At 41.4% G+C, this 25,560-nt stretch overlaps 1 protein-coding gene across 1 annotated transcript in view; it reads right to left on the minus strand.

Annotated features, from left to right (window-relative positions):
• CNTNAP2 (contactin associated protein 2) overlaps nt 1-25,560 on the minus strand; it is a 1,647,636-nt gene that overhangs the window by 922,215 nt on the left and 699,861 nt on the right. The window contains exon 4 of the mRNA XM_037889980.2: nt 9,979-10,126. Coding sequence (XP_037745908.1) covers nt 9,979-10,126 — 148 coding nt within the window. The remainder of the gene's footprint in view (nt 1-9,978; nt 10,127-25,560) is intronic.

The following is a 25,560-nucleotide window of genomic DNA, read 5'->3' on the forward strand; positions in this document are numbered from 1 at the left end:
CAGTGATGAGTGGTTTAAAGACTGCAGTTTGCCCCAGTGAGTGGGGGCTGGATGATGACTGGCAGTAGCCACTGAGGCAAGGTGGGGATACAGGGTTGGGGGTTCCCCTGGGAGGGGAGACCCAAATTGTGGGTTACTGCTGGGGGCAGAAACCCGAGGTAAAGGGGCACCGGGGTCTGGGAGGGACACGGGGCTAGTGGCAGGTGAGACACCAGCCAGGAGGAGGTGCTCCATAGGATGGAGAGCTAATTCCCAAGACGACCAGCAGGAGGTGCCACACTGGTGAGTCTTCGCTTCACTACAGAACTAAAAAATGGCGAATGACTAGACTGCAGCAATGCAGAAAAGGATCTGAGGGTTATAGTGGATCACAAATTGAATACGAGTCTAAAGTGTGATCTCGCAGAGAAGAAGCGAGGAGGCGGATGCGGAGGGGATGCCACAAGCCACCTGGAGGGTGGAAGCAGGAGGCCATGCCCCACACTCCAGAAGCAGAGGGGCAGGACAGGAAGAGGAAGTATAAAAGGCCAGCCCAGCAGCTCACTTGGGAGGGTGCTGTTGAAGGAGACAGATGCTCCTTCCCCGCTGCTGGGGTGGGATACCACGGAGAACTCTGCAGCCCTGAGGACCAGCCTGCACTTCCAGAGAGCCCTGCGACTCCCAACACTGAGAAGCTGCTACTACTACCCATGGCAGAATATCCCGGGGAGACAGAGGACAACCCCTGGATGCAGGTATACCTGAGGGGGAGAGAAAGAAGCAGCCCGGGGAGACAGACTACTGTCAAGCTGTGGTGCCACCGGAAACACAGTCAGCAGGTTTCAGGTGGATTACCCTCTGACCCAGTGGCGGACCACTCTTGCACTGTTAAGGCCCTGGGCTGGGACGCAGTGGAGTTGGGCAGGCCCACAACCCCCTTGCCAGCCCACCCCTGGGGTGGCAGTATTCCCCCTCCTTAGGCCACAAGGTCTGCACTCCTCAGACATCCCTACCTGAGCCCCATAGACTGTAGCTTGGCACTTGCCCCTACCTGAGCCCCATAGATGGGGTGGATAAACCGCTACAACTCTGCCGGGGCCCACTGAGAACTGTTAATTCCCCCTTCATTTTTTTTTCCTTTCTTTTTTCCCCTTTGTTTTTTCTTCCTTTGGAGAATACTCTAGCAGACCAAACTGCAAGGAGATGTGGCCTCCCTCAGATGCGGACAGCCAGCCATGCCAGCTTACAGATGTATTAACAGGAGTGTCATATGTAAGACAGGTGATTTAATTGTTCTGCTCTACTTGGCACTAGAGAGGCCTTGGCTGGAGTACTGTGTCCAGTTTCAAGAACCACATTTTAAGAAAGGTGTAAACTGGAGAGATTCCAGAGGGGAGGAAAAAAAATTGAGGTTTACAAAACATGATGTATGAGGAAAGATTGAAAGAGCTGGACATGTTTAGTTTAGAGACAAGAAGGCTGAATAGGGACTGGTAACAGTCTTCAAGTATATTGAAGGTTGTTATAAAGATGATGGTGACCAATTGTTCTCCATGTCCTCCAAGGGTAGAACAAGACTTAATCAGCTTAGTTTGCAGCCAGGAGATTCAAGGTTAAATATTAAGAAAGCCTAACTATAAGGATAGTTAAGCACTCAACAGATTACCTAAAGAGGTTGTGGAACCCATGTCACTGGACATTTTTATAAACAGAGGAGAGAAACACCTGTCAGGGGTAGCCTAGTTATATTTAATCCAGGCTCAGCACAAGGGGCTGGACTAGATGACCATCTGGGGTCCCTTCCAGCCCAGCATTTCTATGATTCTATATCATATTGAAAAATGGGGACTTTTTTAGCCTATAGAAAGAATAATCTACACATACAGTGAACAAACCATGGTGGTTTTTTCTTAGCTATCTTGACTCCTAGCACAAAACACCACTACCTTTGGTACAAAGGAAAACAAGAGTTTACTGAATCATGGAACACCACAGCAGGAAAAAAAAATCCACCAGTTTCTAAAACTTTGGGGAAAAGCAAATAGAAAAGGAACAGAATAATTCCAAAGCCTGAAAATAACTGCAAACTTAATATATTTTATTCCAGACATGCAGGGAAACAAATATGGGGAGGCCCCTCAGGCTTAAAATTGGTGGCAGGGAACCAACACACAGCCTGAAATCTGAACTTTTTATTTCAGAATGAGCAACACCTGATTTCTCAGGTGGCCAAGCCACCATGGACAAACAAATAGGTCACTGCTTAAAGAAATCAAAGAGAAGAATGCAAGGCAGAATCATCATGAGCATTTACTCAAGCAAAGAGCTTTACTCAGACTGAGACTGTTCAATTGAATATGCCTGAAATCTGCCAACCTTACTTCGTGAGAAAGGCACAAAAGTTATTTCATTTTCTCATTCTCCCAGATGTTTATGAAATCTAAAGAAATTTAGAAGAAATCTGACCTCTGCATTAATAGACTATACATTATGTATAGTAATAGATCTTAAAGACTAGAGAATAGTTTTTTATGACAAACACTCATACTTAAATTGAAGTCCTTACAAAAATACTAGTCTGCTGTTTTTCAGAAGGGAAATGTCAAATGTGGTGATTTAAAAAATAAGCAAAATCAGGATAATTCTGTCACATTGTCTTGGACCACATTCCACTTATATGGCTGGGTGGAGGGAGATTAAATTCATTCCATAAAAAGGTCTGTGAAGAAGCTTTCCCAAATGAGCCAGTTTTCCAGACCCTCCTAATTTAAATATTGGATTTTTGTTTTGTTTAAAAGGCCAAATGTAACTGGAAGGTGCCTCGGGATGCAGTGGAACAAGTGGGTGGGGTATGTATTCATGGAGAGTATACTTATTTCCCTTTGACATTAATTGTACATTCATTGCAGGCTAACAAATAGACCTATGCATTTGCTGCAGCAATTCTCAAAGCCTCTGTGCCCAGGAATGGCTGCCAACAGACTCATTACAACATTTGTGTAATTTGATTTTGACTTAATCTTTTGATGCCTTGTTAAAAAAAAGGCTGTATTTTCTCTTGTATAAGTTGTGCCTACAGATAATAGATGCTTGCTTATTTCTGAAGGTAGTACAAAATAGAGGTAATGCATAAACCAAAGTCTGTTCTCACTTACATTTGTGCAACTCCACTGAATTCATTGGGAATATTGCCCAGTCATAATATATATTTATTTGATATCTTAAAAAGGCCAACTGATCATATGGCTCTTAACAATCTAGGGTCCTAGCCCTGAAATCCTTACTCCCTCAAAATATTGACTTTAATAGGATTTTGACAGAGCGAGGACTTAAAGATTTTGCCCTATGTACATAAAACAACACTGAAATAAAGCCATATCTGGTCTGGAGAGTGGCAGCCAACCAACATCCTCATGAAGGGCAGGAGCACTTTTGGTCAAAGATGCTGAGGGAAAACACCTATTTGAAAAACGCCATGGGATTGTTAATGTCCAAAGAGAAAATCAAGCAGCAATTTTAAAAGTCTTTTAAAAAAGGCTCCATGCGAAAAAATGGGCATGTTAACACAAATATACAGTCACAAAATAGAGCAACATACATCTTCCAACAAAAGTTCTACTACCCATTTCCCTGCTTCTTGAAGTCTCATGTAGGTATTTAGCCATGCCCAGTAATGTCAAAAGGGCAGAATATCAGGCTGTGTTTGCAACTGCTGAGCTATGAAGATCATCCTCATGAAATCGAATGTATTAACCTACCTGAAGTATAGAACCATTCACTACAAAGCAGCTGAAATGTAAAGGAAGGCTGTTGATGTTGCACAATTATAGGAACGCCCATTCATTTTCAAGAGCAGATTTGTAGGAGTCATGTGGGCAGAACTCCTAAAACATAGTTTTGCTTCCACTGATTTTTTTCCCCAAAGTAAAATCTCAGACTGCACTGCATTTGTTTAAATTCTAGATTTAAAAGAATGACTTGCTTATGACAATTTAGTAGAGCTGGTTAGTAAACAAACTTTTTGTAAAACTTTCCATTTAATAATGTATTCCATTTTGTGTGTGCACTGTGGTTGTAGCTGTGTTGGTCCCAGGATGGGAGACACACAAGTTGGGTGAAGTAATATTTTTTTATTGGATCAAGTTCTCTTGGTGAAAGACATGTTCTTCAAGCTCCACAGACCTGTGGAAGAGCTCTGTGAGGCTTGAAAGCTTGTTTCTTTCACCAGCAGAAGTTAGTCTAATAAAAGATTTTACCTCACCTCCACTGTCTCTCATATCCCATTTTCTGTCAGAAATGGTTCTGATTAAACTTTTCTGTACAGCTCCACCATTTCTGTAAGAGGAAAAGTCTTGGAGAGACAACCTAATTTAATAAGAGTATAGTATGATGTGGAAGACACAGATTAAGGAACAACCTCACTATTTGTACTCAGATTAGTAGGTAGCTTGGGGCTAGAAGTGTAACATAGACAATATGTATAAGGGTTGTAGAAATGAGGGTATGATCCAAATGAGGGTATGATCTATGGATGTCAATAAAAATATACCCATTGACTTCAATGGGCTTCAGATCAGACCCAGTTGCTTTTTGCTACTCTGGTGACACAGCCACCAGAGTGTACTGTTGAATCTGGCCAGTCCTCACTTTTGGGGAAACAGCAGCTTGCACATCTGTCTTGAATATTCCCTTTGATATTTATGTGCAGTGGATGATTCTAGGCAGGATGGGGCTGCAATATCAAGTATGCATGGCAACCATTTGGGAAGGAAAGGGGGTATATATGCAGGAGTAATAGAAATCAAGCAAAGGAAAATTACAGACAAATATCAGAATTTCCTAACAAAGAGGTGAAGCCAAATGTGGAAAATACTTACCAAAGCAAACAGAGGCTTATGCCATTTATAGCTAGACCAGGCATAGCTGGAGATTACATTGTAGGGAACAATCCTCTGCAGGCAGGGAGGTGGACAAGTTCACCTATCACCCAAAAGAGCTGTTCCATCTTTTATTTTTAGACCTTTTTCAATATGTCAAACAGTTTTTATTAACATTCATTTCAAATCCTAAAGGCTATTCTCTTTGACTATAACAGTAACCCTCATAACTTGCTATTTGCAGATACTTGCATGAACAGGTTTTTGTTCACAAGAATGTTTAGAGAATAGTTGTTCTCCATACAAATACTCAGGTTTATATGAAATCAAGTGTATGTGCTATTTTTTTTAAATGTAGTCACCCAACTTCGGAGCAAAAACAGTAACATATGACTTAGGCCACACAATTAATAACAAAACAAAGAGTTCAAATGAACACTTTACAAACATGAGGCAGCTTATTTGAACAAATTTCAATCTGGAAAATATTTGCAAATGGAGCTTGTCAAATAATGGAAACAAATTTGTGTTGCTATTCCAAAATAAACCACAAAAATTCCATCATGGAGTAAGAATATCTGTTTTGGAACTGTGTATTTTGTGTACTGTGAATATTTGTGTGACTTCTGAAAGAGTTTTACAAAAATGTTTGTGAATCTCAAAAATATATCATTCATTATTCATGTTTTGTGTTTGCTATTTCTTATTATCTCTTCTATTAAAAAGGTTCAGGCATCCAATGAGGGTGCAAAAATTCACCATGTGACCTCATCCAAACAATGCTTTCCGTCCCTTATATAGCACTTCAACATCAAGAAGTCCTTCTATTATCAGTAAGCATTGCCAAATGTTTTGCTACAGTACTGCTGCTGCCATTTTGTAGGCATTCATCCATCTCAGGACAGAGATAGAGGAACTAATCATCTGGTAATGATACCTTAGAAGCTTATTATGAACTGCATGAATCAGCAGCGAAATGTACTGTATTCCACTAGTCATAGCCTCCAGATGCCTTTGCTTTACTGCCTGTCTCAGGATTTCATAAATGTGGCCATGATGGAAGTATTCAGGTATGACTGCACATGGTGCTGTTCTCTGCTTTCAAAGGAGTGGAAAAGAAAGCTTCCATCAGTTCTACCTTAACTGACTCGTGGACATTTTCCCTTTGGAAACATTGCTTTTTAACAAAGGATGTCACTGACAGTGTAAAGGCCTTCCCTCAACCTTACTGAGGATGAAATGATGTCTCCTGATAAGATATAGGACTTGCTAAAATACCCTTAGAAGTAAATGTTAAAACTCCCATTTCCTATAAAAGGAGCAGTTCCACAATATGTGACCTTCTCTTTGCTGAGGCTATTTCAAGCATCTTTCCTCCTCCTACTCTATCTGTTCCATTAACAGAATCTTTGAATAGTGAACTTTCCCGCCTCCTATAAGACACAGTCCACACACCCCTATGCAGGACCAAGTTTTGGCTTTCTTGGTGTTAAACTTAATTAACCAACAGGTGAACTTTAGACAATGTAAAGTCCACTCTGTACAGTACCTTGGTGTGAGGCTACTCCTACAGTTCCTAACTGGAGCCTCTAAGCCCACATCACCAGACTCTCTGCACTAAACCCAAGAACCCTCTCTTAGGGAAGCCCAGCCCTCAAACTTGCTTCTTTTTTTCTCCTTTGTTTTTCCCCTACAGCTAGAGTTCCTCCTTCCCGGCTTGATGCTGCTGCTATGTCTTGCAGGCTGCGGGGGCCAGCTGCAACCCATCTCCAGGACTGTTAGTCCCTTCCTGCACTAGTCCAGTGGAGGTTTGTCCACTCTGTCACAGAGATAAATAGGAATCTTACAAACATGCTAAACAGCTGAATGATATAGGTAATAGAACCTACATTAGAGGGATTCACAATAGGTTCTTTCAGTTAGCGATTCGTCCTGCATAACTCAGAAATTTTGTCCAGTTTGCATACGTCTCAGGATATGTTCCTCTGGAATATCTTCACATAGGGACAGAGTCAACCCTGGTTTATTGATTTCAATAAAGATATACTACGGATAGATTTGACTAATAGCCCTGATATTAAGATATTACTATCAAAATTTTCAAGTGTGAATTCTTAAAATTAGGCACCTATATCCATATTTAGGCATCTAAGTATAAGTAGACAGCTTTTCAAAGGAACTGAGCATCTGCAGCTCTTATTTTCTTCAATGAGACCTGGGGTGCTCAATGCTGAAAAAAATCAGTTTTATTCAGGTGCCTACGTTTAGGCATAGAAGTGTGAAATTCTAGTCTGTAGGGGTAAATTTTTCAAAAGCATCCAAATGACTCGAGAAATCCAATTTCCAAAAGTAGATAGGAGAGAGACAATAAGACTTAAAACTCCTAAATGTCTAAGGGCTGGTCTCCACTACTGGAGAGATCAATGCTGCTGCAATTGATGCAGCAGGGATCGATTTAATGGATCCAGTGAAGACCTGCTAAATGACAGCAGAGTGCTCTCTTGTCAACTCCAGTACTCCAGCTCTCCAAGAAAAGTAAAGCAAGTCGACCGAAGAGCATCTCCCATCAACTCAGCATCATGAAGATACCATGGTAAGTCGACCTAAGCTATGCTGATTCAAGCTATGTTATTCACATAGCTGGAGTAGCGTAACTTAGGTCGACTTATCCCCGTAGTGAAGATAAGCCCTAAGTCTCTTGAAAATGGACTTAGCCTCTAAATCACTTAGGCACTTATGCAAATATTCCCTAGGTCTTCTGAATAAGGACTCAATTCTGTCCTCAGATACATCTGTGCAATTTCCACTGACTTCAGTGGGATTTTCAGAGGTGCATGCCAGGAGAAAACCTCAGCCCTAAATATAGTACACAATAGTACTCTCTAGTGTCTCACTGTAGTGCAATTGTTCTCCTCAATCAGGACTACATTTTTAAATCTTTTTGCCGTTGAAAATCCAGATGCTTTCACTGCATAGTTGGCCTTCTTCATTCAAAAGGGTTATAAATCTCCAGCTTTCAAAAAAGAGTGAACAATTCAGTCTTCTTCTACACAGCACTGTTCCTCAGACATTCTTGTTAACTCCTGGAAATGTGCTGGAAATGGCCCACCTTGATTATCACTTCAAAAGGTTTTCTCTCCCCCCACCCCACTCTCCTGCTGGTAATAGCTCATTTTAAGTGATCACTCTCCTTACAATATGTATGATAAACAACCATTTTTTCATGGTCTGTGTGTATATAAATCTCCTCACTGTATTTTCCATGGAATGCATCCGATGAAGTGAGCTGTAGCTCACAAAAGCTTATGCTCAAATAAATTGGTTAGTCTCTAAGGTGCCACAAGTACTCCTTTTCTTTTTGCAAATACAGACTAACACGGCTGCTACTCTGAAAACAGCACATATAGTAATACATATGCTATTCTCCCTTCATGATTGTCACAGATGCCCTAACCACCACTCAGCAAACTAGACCTATTTTCCCCACACACTCCAGTGTGGCATGCTGGGAATTCTGATACAGCTTCAGGTACATTTTAAATAGGAGGGTTTTACTGAATTAAATATGAAAAATGATTAATAAAATTAATACACTACTGCTTGTGTTACTTATTTTGATGTTAAATTTAATTGTCTAAGCGTTTGGGTTTCTCTCCTCATCAAATCCAGAATTCTGACTACTCTCACTAATACTTAGGGCAGGTCTACACTACTAAGGCTAAGTCAACCTAAGTTACGCAACTCTAGCTACATGAATAACATAGCTAGAGTCAATGTATGTTAGGTCATCTTATTTTGGTGTCTACATTGTGCTGGATTGACGGGAGAAACTCTCCCGTTGATTTACCTTATGCTTCTCATTCTGGTGGAGTACTGGAATCGATGGGAGAGCGATCGGTGATCGGTTTAGTGGGTCTCCACTAGATTCACTAGACCCACTGAGATTCACTAGACCCACTAATCTGACCCCTGGTGGATCGATTACCGCACATCGATCCCCTGGTAAGTGGAGGCAAACCCTTACTGACCTTCTTTACACTTATGTCCCCTCGCTGAACTCAGTAGGGTGGCACATGGGTAACTGCAAGCAGCATTTGACCCTTTCCTTTTTATTTTATCTACTCGTTATTTATTCATATGCCTTAGAGATAGGTACAGTATAAGAACACAGATAAACAGACTGGTAGATCCAAACTGCCTAATTTCTCCAGGGTTCATAGATTAGGATCACAGTTTCCATTTGAGCCTGCTTCTGAAAGCTGGGTAGCACCTGAGGCTCCTGCTGACATTTATGAGAGTTGCATCTGTTTGACTCTTTTTATGAATAGGCATTTAATCCTGATGCTTTCTGACCCAACTAGTATTTTATTTTACCTTAAATGGAACATATATTTGTGGCTTTCACATTTATGACATTTGTTTGTTTAAAGATTAATAGATTACATTTGGTCAGATGAGGAATCATAAAAACCTAATTTGGAAGAAGGAGGGGAATTTGAAGCTATTCTTTTGCTATTTTTTGTTTGAGTGTAATAGTTTCTGACCTTAATTTCAGTCATGTATGCACCACTCCCTGCTAAGGTCTAAGCAGAAAACTGGAAGCCATGATCATATAAAGAATATAAGGATTATCTCTGAAAAATATATGATGAATATTTAGATAATATGAACAGCTTTGATGGGATTGTTAGTCACAAATGAATAACTCTTTAATATATCATTAATATCTGTCAATGAATTCTGTCATCCTGCCCCGGTCATTCTCTCACGGCCCTACATGCAGCTGCTCAAAAATCTCTTCCTGAACTGTTCGGGTCAGAATTATACAATAATCGTCAGAGTTTTCTAGAACAACAACAATGCAGATCAAAAGGAATGATTTCAAAGCAGTAGCTTTGTGGATTCTAAAGTAGTATCTCCAGAGGAAGCTCAAACCAGTGAATCAGAACCATATTTTATGAGGCCCTAGGCAATGTAAGTAGCAAGCTTGGGAATGCCTTAATATATTTAACCAAAAGGTATTTAAGAGTCAGAGTTTAATGCCTACCCATGCTATAGACCAAAGGTAGTTTGTTTACACAGAGAAACTAGAGGGGTGAAGTAAATGTCAAGAAAAACTTACAGTAAGGGCAGCCGTAGACCTCAATTCTCAGCCCAATTTGGCCCTCTCCATTCCAATCCAGAGGAACTATGCGAATATAGCGGGCTATAACTGGATGCTGCAAATCATGCCGGATCACACTGTCAGAATTTGTATTTCCAGGAAATGCCTGAGGGGAGGAAAAAGAAACCTCTTGTAACATTAGATATATTTCAGATGCTGTAAGAATACTTCTGTGAGGGGAAAAAATAGGAACAGCAGTCTGATTATTTAGGTTAAACTGCATTCTGGTCAACTTGTCTCTATGCTAGTGATTGAATTAATGGATGATTCAATAAACAGCACTGGCAGTTCTACAATGCTCATGAAAGATGCCAGATATATGTCATTGGAAGCTAATGTCCTCTTTCTCCTAATAGGTATAGTATGCCTTGTTCTTGATTGAGTGAATCACCAGTAAGGGTGAGAAAGTAGTTCATTCTGTGTGTCTATCTAGTTTTTAGCTAGTTCGTTAGAATGTAAATAAGTGTCCCAATTGTAGTGCCTGTTTTTCTAATGAAGACACTTATTCACTAACAACTAGACTGAATACACCAACTCTTTTTTGCACAGATGGAAATAATTTTAGTTATTAGTGACTTGGGACAGGTTTGAACTGATGAACAGTGAAATGCTCTTACTGTTCCCCATTTCAGCTTTATGCTTATAGAGTAGAATTTAACGTATTTCTGCAGGAGCCAGAAACCATACCTTAACTTTGAAGTCTCACCTGTAGGGAAACATGTAATCTTCACAATCAACACCGCATGCTAAACTATGTGTGCAATTAGGTATTTTGGAAATTGTGCTAATCATCATAATCTTAGCTCTTATTCACAGTGAGAAGTATTTTTTTTCAATTACTAAGAACTCAGAACTCAAAGAAGGATGCAATAGTTCTCAAGTGTACTAACTTTTCTAGAATTAATGAAGTTAACACATCTAGTTTTTTATTTTAGTTACTTCTTGGCATGATGATTCACAGCATCTAGCTCAACAGAAAACAATACCTGCTTGTTCACTCAACTTACATATTGTCTATCTAGTCAGCCCTTGGACAGTCTGTTCATTCACAGCCAGAACTTCACATAGGCAGAACTTTCTTATCTTTCTGTAGCTAGCTTTCACGGGAGATAAATATGTCAAGCTACTGAACAGGGCAGTAGTACACCACGGGGAAACGGATAGCCAATTGTCAAAGAGACTATAAACAGTCATTGTAAGTACATTCTTATAAAATTCAGCCACTGCAGCTTTTGCTAGAGAAAAACCTGTATCCAAAGATTCAGAAGTAAACTCAGTATTAATGAATAGGTCTATATTTTAGTTATTCATATCAATCAGAACACATTCGCTCATTTAAAATAGTCTATTGTACATATTGCTATAGACTGTAATATACTTAGGGCTAGAATATACAAAAACACACAGTGCCCAGAATAAGGTGCTATGGGGGCCCATCATCCCTGAGGTAGTTACAGGAGAAGAATCCCTCCCCAAGATTCCCACCATGCTAGGAGAGCATTTATGCTTCTACATCCCTTGCATGCCAGTTCCATTTTATGCTTGGCCATGTCCCAGTCCTCTCCCTGCATCCATTGGGCTGGACTGTGCTTCCCATGCAGGAATCACTCCTCTCAGAGTAAATTCAGTTACTGCAATTATGGAAGGCTCCTACTGGGGAAGCATAAGGAGAGGAAGTCTTCTCTTTCATACTAGTACCAAGCAGAATCTGGTCCGCGTTGTTTCTGGTTTGGTTTTTTCCTTCTGAAGTTTAGTGTTTATTTATGTAAATTATGACCCACTTTAAAGCTGAATCTTTCTGTTTTTCATTATTTACAGAAAATTATTTCAAAAGCATGTGTCACTGTTTTTGGTATTTCTTCACCCACCTGCAATTTGCACCAGGAAAGATTTTAAACATCAAAACTTCTTTGAGACAATTACCTCCACTTCTAGAAATAGTATTAGATGTCTAGTATGTATGAATTAATCACTGTTTCAAGGACAGAAACACAAAAGTTGAAATTCTCCACAAATTTCAAAACAGCTACAGTTGGTTCTTTTCCATAATCATTTAAAAACAGAACACTGTATAGCTTCTGGATAGTTTTATTCCTTCTTGACTAACAAACAAATAAAATTAGAAACTTTAAGCATATAGTTGTCACCATTAAAAAGGAAACATTGATCAGTGGTCAACAGGACATTCAAGGATTTCACCCCAAATGTATTTATGGATTACTATAGGCAAGGCTTGTAATGATGCCTATTCTAAAGGTTGCCTGACCCTTCCCATTATAAGATCCGGTCTTAAATTATTTGCAGCTTTGCAAACTAACCATTCAGATCACACGACATGCTGGGCTTCTGCCTGAGGCTGATTTTTTTAAATTTTTTTGCCAGCCAAAATGGTTCAGTCATTTCCAAGAATAAGTCTACGGAAAAAAAATACATTGTTTGCCCATGTTAAAATATACTGGCAACCTTTTATTTGAAAAGCTCTAACATGTCATGCTTTGGAGCAAGGACTTGAAATTTGGCCTGTGTGTCAGACATGTGCCTTTTGCTGCCCCTGAAAATCCACCTACATTTGGCCAAGGTATCAGCCTCTGAAAAATTGCAGTTTGCACCTGCTCAGTAGAGACGTTAGATTTTAGCACCTAAAATTGAAAGATCCCTCCTCCCTGAGCATGCTCTAGCCTCTCTCAACTCCTAATGCTGATCAGACTGCACAATTGCCATCCCCTCAAAGCAAATGAGCATGCTTTATCCCCTCAGAGGTCCTACTTGTTAGCAGCATGTGCATGCACCATCTCCAGAGTGACTGAACATGCTCCAATCCTTGGCTACGGGGACAATGACAGACTCTCTCTCTCTCTCTCACTCTCTAATGGCTGTTCCAGGCCTAGGTGAAGCTGGGCACTGAAACTGTGAGCAGGCAGCCTCTCTCTCTCCTGTGCTCCCAGTAACCCACTACTTGGCACCCAAGTAGCAAGAAGGAGGAGGAAGCCATCTGCATCAATACAAATGAGACGCAAAGTGGACCAAGGAAGAGGGAAAGCAGATTGGGACAAGAAGTCTGATGAGACTGGAAGCGGAAGTGGGGAGAGAGAACTGTACACCTGTATCTGGCTATAGAAGACAATGCATAGGGAGTTGGGGCAGAGGGGATGCTTGGACTGGTATCTGGAGGGTAGGAGAGGCTGGAACTGGTTGGTCAAGAAAACTGGGGCTAGGAGTTGGGCAGGGAAATGGGCAAGGGACAGAGCCAGTTTTTGGGGGGAAGGGAACACTGAGATCAGATGAAGAGCAAGAGGGATGGCTAGTACTAGGAACCCTGGAACAGAACAGGGGGAGGAGAGATTGATCTCGCAAGAGATGGGGGTAGAGGGAGAACTGGAAAAAGGAGCCAGAGATGGAGTGTGGTTTTTGCGGGGGGGAGGGGAGACGAAGATTGAATAAGGATCATGTGGCGGGAGACTAGGACTGGAAGCCAGTAGGGTTGGGGAAAAGAAAGAGATTGCATGACGTATTTGGAGGGGAAACGAACTGGCTGGGCAAAGATACTGGGACTGGGTATGGGGAGGAGAGGTATGGGAGTGTGGGGATGAGATTGGGACTCATACAGTGAGCCCACAAGGGGAGACTGGGACTGGCTGGCCCAAGTGCCTGGGATTAGGAAGAGAATCCTGGGAATGGAGACTTGGAAGGCTAGGAGAGTGGGACTAGGGAACAGACAGTGCTGGGATAGGGACAAGTTGGATGTGATCAGACAGAAGAGTCTAGGTTTGGGGAATGGGTAGAAGAGTCTCTGCCCACTGGAACACTCACCTCCAGAGCCTAGAATGGAGCCCAACTTTCCTGAGTCTTATCATTCATCTGCTGTGAGTAAATATCTGTGAAACCCCTGGCAGTGTCTCATCCCCCTCTAGTGCTGGTCCACATACAAGCTTTAAGTTGCTCCATTAGCTGAAGTTGCAGAAGTCTGGGCAGTGGATCTAAAGGTTCCAACCCTACTGATGATCCATGTGGGTATCAATATGACATCTCATGTTGGAAATTTCCATTTGCTTTTTAAAAGCCCCAGAAATTACGCACCAAAAACTTTTTAAACAGACCATTAAGATCACAAAGCCCAACTTTAGGAAATGCCGAGATTAAGGTTGCTCATAAAACCTTATTTCAGCCCCCTTGTATGTATGTCTTATGATAGAGTCTCTAATTAAATGGTCACATGCTATTTTTTCCACAAGACCCCTGCCTCATTTGGTGCACCCGATGGACCTGCTCTGGGGATGAATCAAGGTCATATAGTGAAAAGACTCTGTTGTCGATAGCACTCCTGCCTCATTTGTTGGAGAAGTTGGAAGGTAAACAATGAATGAGGCAGAGGACTGCTGGAAGAGAAAGAACAGTTTCATGGTTAAGACCATTTGGATTCAACAAGAATATAAGAGCTGCCATACTGGATCAGACCAAAGTACTGAGCAATCACAGCTGCAACTGAAGTCGGTAAGAGCTTGTTCCACAGAAAACTCATGAGTAAATTAATAGTTCAGTCTTCAAACAAGGGTTTGAATAACATGCACTAAATAAGGAATAGGGCCAAACATTGAACAATGAGGTGAAAACAAAATATCCAAAGGCTGATCATTAAGTGAGCGCTGTGCATTCTGTGCACTGAATGAGGCAAGGGTCCTGTGGGGAAAAAATAGTATATGATCATGTAATTAAAGACGGTGTCATCATGAATACGTACATGGGGGTTGTATTAAGGCTGCGTGGGCAATCTTAATTCTGTTATTTCCTAACTTCAAAGTTCTTAGGGTGACCAGATGTCCCGATTTTATAGGGACAGTCTCGATTTTTGGGTCTTTTTCTTGTGTAGGTCCTATTACCCCCCACGCTCATCCCAATTTTTCACATTTGCTGTCTGGTCACCCTTGGAGTTCTTGACTTTGCAAACTTGTCAATACTCTTTAAAGATAGTGTATTTCTGTATAATATAAAGTATAGTAGGAAAGCATGGAATCTCTAATATATCTCCATGAAACCATTGGTAAAGGCTGACTTTTAAAATCAGAACTACTGAATGTGACTCTCTAAATCTACTACCTGGATAAAAACCCTTTCAAAAAGATTTAGGGTCCAACCCTGAAAATGCTAATTACCAGGCACACTACTTATTACTTTGAGTAGACCTATTGAATTCAGCACACTCAGTAGCATTTACTGTATCAGGTGAACAGACACGAGCAATAGAGAATAGGGTAATACGGGAGTGTGGTCAGCTTCCCGGATAATTAAAATGCATTTAATTTACTTTCGAGCAGAACAATACATTTTTAAATGCAGCCTTCATTTAGATAAATGTAGTACAGTAATGCATGTTCTGTGGATAATGCAAACAGCAGCCCAAATCCATCACTGCAAGGCTGAAAAATCAATTTACAGAGACTTGTGAATTATGTACCGTTGCTGTTAAAGCTCCTTTTCTGACTGAGATTTGTACATGGGCTTAGAAAGACAGGTTTTCATTAAAAAAAACCCTGAATTTATATAATTTGCAAACCTTCATGTTTGCCAAGGTTAAACAGTTTAATAAAATTTAAAATTATAATTCAAACTTATGTTATTGTGGGCAGTTTTTAAGGGCAGCAAGAATTAGACTATAAAATACATAAGTGTACACTAAAAAAAACAACCTCCTGTAACTTTTTCTTAAAACCTGAAAATATCTATGGTATCTGAACAAGTTGTCCAAATTAGTAATCTCAGAAGCAGACTGAAATCTTTAAAGTCTGTGTTAACATTGCCAGAAATGGGCCCCTTATGAGCAATTCAACCTTTCTTCAGTCCAAATAGTTAGGAAAATTTACTAAGGCAGCAGTAAATGCTCAGCTGGTTGTAAACCAAGTAATACAGTGTCAGCAGTCCAGTCCTTAAATCACCCCCTTTACAAACTAGGCCTCTGCTCATATTGGACACAAAGCTCTTAAAGCTTCTTCAACATGTTTCAACTCACATCACAATGAAAAGATTGTGAGCTGGAAGCATTGTGCCAGATTTAGGAATTCTGGGGAGCACTGCAGGGATATTGTTACTGTGGCACCTCTACCAACAATGCAGCCTGACTATCTTTGCTGGCCAGTGTGAAAAATGGGGTATGGCCAGGGGCCCACTACATGCCCAACCATTTTGGAAATGCTAGTTGCTGACAGTGGCATGAAGCTTGCACGTATCTGTGGTCAGGATAACACATGGGCTGCTACCATGTTTGGTCTCTGCGTGAGTGTGCAGAGTGGGAAGACTACTTTTACTTCATTTTTCTCTCTTGCACACCACGTGCAATTCCATTTGGTTACACCTGATTTACAGAGGGGTAAGTGAATGGAGAATCGGGTTGTGACCCTTTAATATTTACTATTGATCAAGCGTTGTTCTTACGTAAAATCTTTACATCGCTGAGCATGTCATTCACAAAGCTAGAGTATGAAAAAAAACAAAAACAGTGTTCACTTTTCCTAAATCTTTGTAAATTGTGTTACTCTGAAAGTTCTCACAGTGTAGCACCACTGGGCAGAATGCTTCTTCTTAGCACTTTACATTTGCTTCTTCTTTGCATAGCAGGCGGGCATGACGATCAGTGTCCAGACATTCCAAGGGGGAAACAGAAGGGTTAAGCACCAAAAATAAATAGTTAAACCAAATGATCGCATGCTATGTTTTTGTTATAAAAACATACCAAATAAGGTAATGTTCACTACTAGTTGTTATGAGATATGCATGCAGGTTAGGGTTCTGAATGTATGTGTGTACAGATATGTAGAAAATTGTAACTGGACCTGTGGTGCAACTTCAGCATCACCTCACAACAGGATGGGGAAGCAATCAGGCAGAGAGGGGCTACCTCTCCGAAAGAACGAAACTGGTTTCAAGCACCTAGCCATTTGTCCAGCCCGGGGGAATAAAAACAATGAGGAACCATCAAAGTAAATGGGAACAGAAAAGAAAACCCGCATCTTCGAAAACTAAGAAAGGAGAGAGTTTTACCCATCTATAGTGACTGAAGAAAAAAAAACCCTGCAAACCCCTTCAAAATGGAAGATGGTTTGAACTGAAGAGCATCCAGAACCTGGAAGACAGCCTCCAGGTGGAAAACAGCCTGGGAATGCTGGATCCCTTCTATACCTAGAAGGTATTTTGGGAAACTGTTTAAGAGAATAGGTAACTCCTACTAGAAAAGGTATTTTATCTAATATGAAAGAGAAAGGCTTGAGGATGCAACTTTACATTCATTTTTTGCGTAACTTGTATATGTTTGCTTTCCCTTACTATTTCATCTTTGAATGTGTGGTTTTTATATTAAATAAACTTTTTGTTTATTTTCACCCCAAGCAGGTCCCTGGTGTGCTAACTGTGTGGAGCGTGTGCACCAGAGCAAACTTATAACTTGGGGGTTGGTTTCACAACTTTAGGGTAGATGAACCAGAGGGGAACAGTCTGAGTGTCTGGTAATTAACTCAGAGAACATGTATTTGAGGAGAACTGGGCTGTTGATGTCACCCTGAAAAGTGTAACTAGACTGCTGATTGCCAGGGAGAGACCTTATGCTTGTGGGCAGGCTACTCGTGTCTGGGTATTGAACAATAGCTGCACTGAACACAAGTCCTCAAAGATACAGGACAGGCGATGATGGAATATATTACTGGTCTGCATGGACCCCAAAACATCACAGTTGGGAAAACCAGTGAAATTAAAATAGGAGAAGAAAAACATTTGCCAGTGTTTCCATGTTGCTCACCTGTTAAAAATTGGCTTGAAACAGAAACCAGACCACCTAGATCAAAACTTCTGCAAAATTTGGGGACTGTTCAGATTCAGATTTGATTTCACATCTCAACTTTGCAGATTAGAGCCATCATTTACTAAAACAAATCCAAAACAAGTTGTAAATGCATTAGCTTGTGAATTTAAATAAAATATTGCAACACAAAGCAAAAGTGCTGTAGGTAAGTACATTTCACAACGGTCAGATAAGTTTAGTAATGTAGTAAATGAACTATAACTCTGCCCTTCTGGAAGAAAAATGCATTAAGGTTTACATTACTATTTTACATATCCACAGCAATTTACACTCACAACACTATTGCACAGAATTTACTTTTTTCCTCTTTAATAAAAGGGATTACAAAGAGACCCCCAACTGCCAAAATCATCCTACATATTCCCAAAGTTTATGAGAGCTGAGCTATCTCCCAGTTGTCATAGCCCTCCCAGATCCTTCCTAACTACAGGGAGACGTGGTGGCTGAAGAAAAGTAAAACAAGATACGGAGGTCTCATTCCACCATCCCAGTAAGAAGAGGAGAACTGGTTGAGAATGTTACTCAGCATGTCTACATTACAAATTTAAATCAACCTAATTTACATTGGCACACAGCCGCTGCGATAATCACATCGCTTGTGCATGTCTACCCTTTGCTCCTTCGTGTCAGCCATGCACATCCTCACCAGGAGCCCTTGTACTGATTGTACTGTCAGTGTGGGGCATTGTGGGATGACTTCTGAAAGCCAGTAACTGTCAATGTAAGCAATGGAGTGTCCACCCTGACACTGCATCAACCTAACTACATCAACATTGACTCTACACCTTTCGTGGAGGGGGAGTTATTAAGTCGGTGTATCTGGACAATTATGTCCATGGGATCAAAATATTATTGTATACACTTACATAGTTAATTCAACGTAAACTGCTTTGCACCAACCTAATTCTGTAGTGTAGACCAGGCCTCAGACACTTAATGAAGGAGAGAAGAGAAAGTTCCCACTCTAGCTTTTAGCAGAGCAGGAGCGGCACCTCCCTCCATCACATATTTTAGTTTCTGGTGAGAAGTTCCTGGTCTCAGTGTGTGATATATTCAGAGGCATGGAGTGCATATACTTGAATGTACAATCTCTGTTTGCAGCAGTAAAGGAAAGAAATGATAAAAGACAAAAAACACCCTGTCACCTGTGGGTGAACGCTTTTCACAGAGCGATCATTCTCTATCTGACCTATCAGTCTTCATCCTCAAAGGAAACTTGCATGGCACTTCCAAAAGATGAGCCTGGGGGCTTAAATTCATAACTTTGCTAGACACTAAAAATCATGGACTGTACAGAGACACTGGATTTATGGCTTATTACAACTATCACTAACCCGCTAACCCTCCTTTTTGTCCTATAACTACAGGGGGCTTAATGGACCATTTCACCTTGAATGGTGCCTTAGAACAGTGGCTCTCAACTTTTCTAGACTACTGTACCCCTTTCAGGAGTCTGATTTGTCTTGTGTACCCCCAAGATTCACCTCACTTAAAAACTGCTTGCTTATAAAACCAGACGAAAAATAAAGTGTCACAGCACACTATTACTGAAAAATTGTTTACTTTCTCATTTTTCCATATAATTATAAAATAAATCAATTGGAATATAAATATTGTATTTACATTTCAGTGTATAGAGCAGTATAAACAAGTCATTGTCATGAAATTTTAGTTTGTACTAACTTTGCTAGTGCATTTTATGTCGCCTGTTGTAAAAATAGGCAAATATCTGGATGGGTTGATGTACCCCCTGGAAGACCTCTGTGTACCCCCCAGGAGTATGTGTTACCCCTGGTTGAGAACCACTTTAGAATATGTGCTAATTCCTTGTGCTAAACCATCTAGTCAATCTTGTATTTAGCTTTGACACTCTGAGTACCTTTCCCAGAGCTGAAGAAGAGCTTTACTACAGAAAATTCTTTCCTGGGTATCTGGCTGATGAATCTTGCCCATATGCTCAGGGTTTAGCTGATCGCCATATTTGGAGTCGGGAAGGAAATTTCCTCCAGGGCAGATTGGAAGAGGCCCTGGAGGTTTTTCGCCTTCCTCTGTAGCATGGGACACAGGTCACTTGCTGGAGGATTCTCTGCTCCTTGAAGTCTTTAAACTATGATTTGAGGACTTCAATAGCACAGATATAGGTGTGAGGTTTTTTGCAGGAGTGGGTGGGTGAAATTCTGTGGCCTGCGTTGTGCAGGAGGTCAAACTAGATGATCATAATGATCCCTTCTGACCTAAATATCTAATCTAATATCTAATATCTTGTCTCTCTCACCAACAGAAGTTGGTCCAATAAAAGATATTACCTCACCCACCTTGTCTCTCTACATTTTTATTGGCTTTTTTTAAATGAGAAAACTATTTATGAACCTGAACTTATGGAAAATCAAGGTTTTTTTGCTATATTTTGGTACATGAACGCTACCTCTCATGTTATTGTGGCCTCATAAATATCTCCTTAACCCAGAAACAAAGCCTGTTGAGGAGAACACTGATAAAAATACAATACTGAGATATTTTGGTTCCTATTGAACACAATGTTGGGATTTTCAAAAGGCATCTATGATGAAGCTGGGTGAAATTTTTTCAGCTGAACCTTTTCCCAGCAAAATAACGCAGATTCTGCAACACCAACATGTTTCTCAAATTTGTTTTGGTTTTCCAAATTGTTTCAGTTGAAATCATGGGCTAGTTTGCCTATCAACATGAAAACAGAGGAGATCTGATTGCTCTCTATCAATAAATCAGGGGTAAACACGAGGGAGGGAGAAGGGCTATTTAAGATGAAGGACAATGATGGCGCAAGAATAAATGGGTATAAACTGACTGTGAATACATTTAGGCTGCAAATTAGAAGACGGTTTCTAACCAGCAGGGGAGTGAGTTTCTGGATCAGCCTTCCAATAGGAGTGGAGGCAAACATCCTAACTATTTTTTAAAATGAATGGGATTGTATCATGGGTTTGCCTGCAATAGTAGGGGACCGAATTTGATGACCCAGGAAGTCTATATTCCTGTGAAAAAATACAGAACGCACAAAAACCAGACAAACCCCAAATTCCAAAAAAGTTGAAATGTTTCATTTAAAAAATGCCCAAACAAAACATTTCCATTTTTCAATTTAAAACAACTTTGTTTCAAATTTTGCTTCAAATTTAATAAAAACTTTTAAAAAATTAAACAATGCTTGAAATTGAAATGCATTTCATTAAAATGTTTTCAAAAAAATATTTTTTGGTTTGGCTCCAAATGACTTTCTTTTCTGATTTTGCAGAATTGCCTACAAAATGAAAAGTCAGTTACTAACATGGCTCTAATCTAGGGGGACATAAATGCTCAGTTTCCATTGAATAAATTAGTTGAATGGTTAACTCCGCAAGATGCTTTTGAAAATGCATGAGCCAAAAAGTGAGAGATGGGTGGGTGTAGAAAAGAGATACAGTAGCCAGTGAAGAATGAGGACAGGGAGCCAGGGCCAGAGGAAGAAAAGCTAGATAGATGGGAAAGAAAGAAGGAAGAACAGACAGAGGGATGCATGCGGAAGAAAGGACAGAGATAAAGATGGGGGGGAAAGAACAGAAAACAGAAAAAATAGTAAAGAAAATGGTATTGAGATAACAGAAGAAGAAAAATAAAGAATAAACAGAAAAATAGAAAAAAAAAGAGAAAATGCTAAATGTTAAGGTGGGTAAAGTGGCCTATTTGCAGGGGGTGAAAGGACTTACCGGTACTCTGGAGTCCTGATGAGAGGGCGGGGCCTCAACCAGAAGAGGCGGGGCATTTAAATCCCCAGGCACTTTAAATCAGGATTTAAAGGGCCTGGGGCTAGGGCTGTGGGAGCCCCAGGCCCTTTAAATCACCCCCTGAGCTCCCAGCTGCAGAGGCAACGGAGAGCCCTGGGGTTCGGGGGTGATTTAAAGGGGGCTATTTAAAGGGCCTGGGGCCACCGCTATCACCCCAGCCCTTTAACTTGCCACCGGAGCCCGGCTGCCGCTACCCCAGGGCTCTGGCAACAAGGCTCCGGGGACAATTTAAAGGGCCCAGGCTGGATTAACTTTTTGTGGGCCTGGTGCCAAACATATTTGAGGGGCCCCCTGGAGAAAGAAGAGGCCAGGGGCAAGAGCACAGCGGGGCATGGTGGTGCGGGGGGGGGGGAGGGGGGTAGGATTGGACCCCAGCTGGAGCGAGGCAGGGGCCGGGGCAAGATGAGCACAGTGAGGCATGGGGGGAGAATTAGTCCCTGCTGAATGGAGCAAGGCAGGGGCTGGGGGCAAAAACACAATGGGGCAGGAGCTAGGGTTGGTCCTTGGAGCAAGGGAGGGGCTAGGGGTAAACTGCAAGAGCAGCAGGGCTGGGGAAGGGATAAACAGGATCCCCTACACACACCCCTGCCCACATAGAGCGGGTACCTACCTTCTCCCTGGTTCTAGCCCATTCGCTTCCTCTCTCTCTGCACCAAGCTACGGGTGGGGGTGCACTGAGAACAGGGCTGGGGATGCGGGGTCTGGGAGGGAGTTAGGGTGCAGGAGCAGGCTGGGGGTTGGGGTGCAGGGTCTGTCCAGGAGCTAGAATGAGGGAGGGGGCTCAGGTTGGGGCAGGAGGTTGGGGTGTGGAGCGCTTACCTGGGGCAGCTCCCATTCGGTGCAAGGGGTGCAGGTGGGTATGTGGGGTGGGGGAGGGTGCAGGAGCTCCCGTTTGGTGCTCAGGGTGGGGTTGGGGATGTGGGGGAGTGCAGGAGTCAGGGGTTGTGGTGTGGGAGGGTGCAGGAGTCAAGGCAGAGGGCTGGGGTTGTGGGGGTGCAGGAGTCAGGGCAGAGGGCTGGGGTCGCTCCCAGCTCCCTGCCCTGATCGGCTCACGGCAGGGGGCTGGAGGGGGTATGCCCTGATTCGACCCCCTTCCCCAAGGCCCCACCCCCGCCTCTTCTCTGCTTTCCCATGTCAGCAAACAGCTGATTGGCAGCAGGGAGAGAGAGGGGGAGGGGAACGCAGCACACTGGGGGAAGAGGCGGGGGAGGGGGGAGTTGGGCTGCCAGCGGAGCCTGCCCTGCAGCAGCAGGACAGAGCCCCGGGAGACGGCAGCACCAAGCTTCTGCCCCCATAGGAGAGTGTGGGGGGCAGAGAAGAGCGGCCAGGGCCCCTTCCGAGTGTGGGCCCTTTAAATAGCCACTGGAGCCCCACTGCCGCTACCCCAGGGCTCCGGCAACGGGGCTCTGGTGGAAATTTAAAGGGGCGTACCGGCTTACTTGCACCTCTGCCTATTTGCCTTTCTTTTCAAACAGAACAAGGGCACCCTCAGCACTGTGTGATTTCTACAGTGCCCTTCTCAGGATGCGGTACCATAATAGAAAAGCAACACTCGAGTGCAGTTAATAAATAGCTTAAGTAAGTAATATTCCTTTAGCTTTCCCTGGAATTGAGAGACTAAAAACCCTGTATTTTCAACATGCATTGAATCCCAGCTCTAAGGCTCACGATTACATAATGATTTGGGTTCCTCTGGACTCAAGATTAATACTGGAGACAACTAACCTTGAAAACTGTTACTTTCAAAACACTTGGCTGTTTTATTCCCATACTTTGCTCTCATCTTAAGGTGAGCTCTGCATTGTATACATTTTTATCCACAATATAAAGAAGTTTATTGCATATTCAGATTGTATCTTTTTTCTACCTAAGAAAAATACATGGCCAAGAGTTTTCTTTTTCTCTTTATTGCTTACACACATCTTCCAACACATCCTTAATATACATCAATATGACTCATTCCGTTATTCAAAAGGTTACTTGGAATTTTTCAGGTGGAACCATGTTTATAACAGGTCACTTCAACCTCCCTATTAAATCCGGTTAAGTTTACTGTTTTGGAGCCTGGAAGCTATTTTCAACTACAAATTCTATCTTTGGATTAAAAACATGCTGTAATTGTACAGTTCAAAGACCTAAATCTAAACAATCACAATTGGGTCAACAATACATAGACATTACTCATTGCCCTATACCCTCTTTAAGCTTCCTAGCATAATAGATATATATTTTATAATTCATGTAATTGTTTTCTGTATACCAGCACAGAAGGTCTCCATACTCAGTCAGAACTTGATACCATTTAAACGAATGGGAGTTCTGCCATTGCCATAGGAGCTTCAAATAATCTTTAAAGGGCTAAATTCTGCCCTCTTCTGTTCATGCATAACTCCTACTGACTTCAGCTGCATGCATTCAATGACAAACTATACACTTAAAAAGGTTTTAAAAAAAGATAGAGAGTTAGGTGGAGGAGAATATTTAGAGGTATCAGAATATGAGAAACAAGATATAGCCCTTCAGTAGTCATCAAATATATGGAAGACCTATATTTTGTACATATCCTGCAGGACAGAGTATAAATTAGCCAATTTTAGACAAATTTGTCATGAAAATTACCTATCTATACACAGGATTTGTGATATTAAAATCCCAAGGTTCAAACCCATCTCGCCTTGTTATGAAGTTTCATTTCAAGGAAATGACTAGTATTAACTGGATATGAGCTGCTAAACAATTGCTGTTTTACATTTCTCCTCAATCAGTACAGTAGAGTATTATCTTTGTTTAATTTACTTGGTGTAATGAAGCATAAAGCTAAAAACCAAACAACCTCCCCCGCCATTCCCCAAGATTGAATTGCTTTCTTTATCCTCCAGCATCCTAATTATTCATATCTTCTAAGCTCAGGAGCATTACTGAGCATCTGTGTATTTTGCTAGGAAAATTATAGTTCGTTTCAACTGTGGGAAAAAATCTACGACAGGTGTCCCTTAGGTCACTGTGTGCTACCTGGATGCCACCTGAGAGTGTGTATGTCTGTGTGTTGTTCTCTTTATACACCCACATGATCTTTCTGTCCACAGAAACTTCTTTAGGTTCAGGATAGAGGGTAGGGAATATCTGGAGAGAAATCCCCTAAAAAAATAAATAAAGAGGTATTGTTTAAATAGCTTCAATTCAAGGGAACATTACAGAAGGGAGAATAGTGAGCATTATAAAAAGATCCTTGTTTCTCAGGACTGCTATGCCCATGGACACCTGTGATCAGCCACATTCTAAGTGATGTTAAAACCATGTAAAGAGATCTACCCACAAGGAAATCAACTGAAGTTAATGGACCTCTGTAGGATGCTGGACTGGATCCCTTTTACAGGATCAATGCCATATAAAAAAGGGGAGTGAGCCCTTAAAGTAGCAAGGCACTTGCCTTTTAAATTGCTTCTTCCCTACCTTTATTTGTTATAAAATAATAGTTTGTTTTTTGTTGATTCGAGTCACCAATGTCATGAGTCTCACTGGTCAACTTGGTTTTGTTGGTGGGTTTTTTGGTCGTTAATATTATGAAAGATTTTGCCATTCTCTGTTTTCTAGTGATTGGGGGTTCCATGCCATATCAAACTACTGATAAGTCATTTTCCTTTGGTTAAGGCATTGGGATTGAGGGATGTTTCTTATTTTTGTAACTTGCTTTGGCATCGTTATTTGGGGTTACAATTTAAAGCTTCCTATGGAAGACATACAATAACCGCCCTTTGCAGCAAAGCACTCTGTTTCTATTGTAATCATAATTATTTATATTGTTGTTACACTTATGTATAGTTATTTTCATTTTGAGGGGACTTGAGGTAATAAGTATTTTCTTTTTCCAGTAGGGCTTTTTTATTGGAA

The sequence above is a fragment of the Chelonia mydas genome, chromosome 2 (assembly GCF_015237465.2).
Source record: "Chelonia mydas isolate rCheMyd1 chromosome 2, rCheMyd1.pri.v2, whole genome shotgun sequence".
Lineage (NCBI taxonomy): Eukaryota > Metazoa > Chordata > Testudines > Cheloniidae > Chelonia > Chelonia mydas.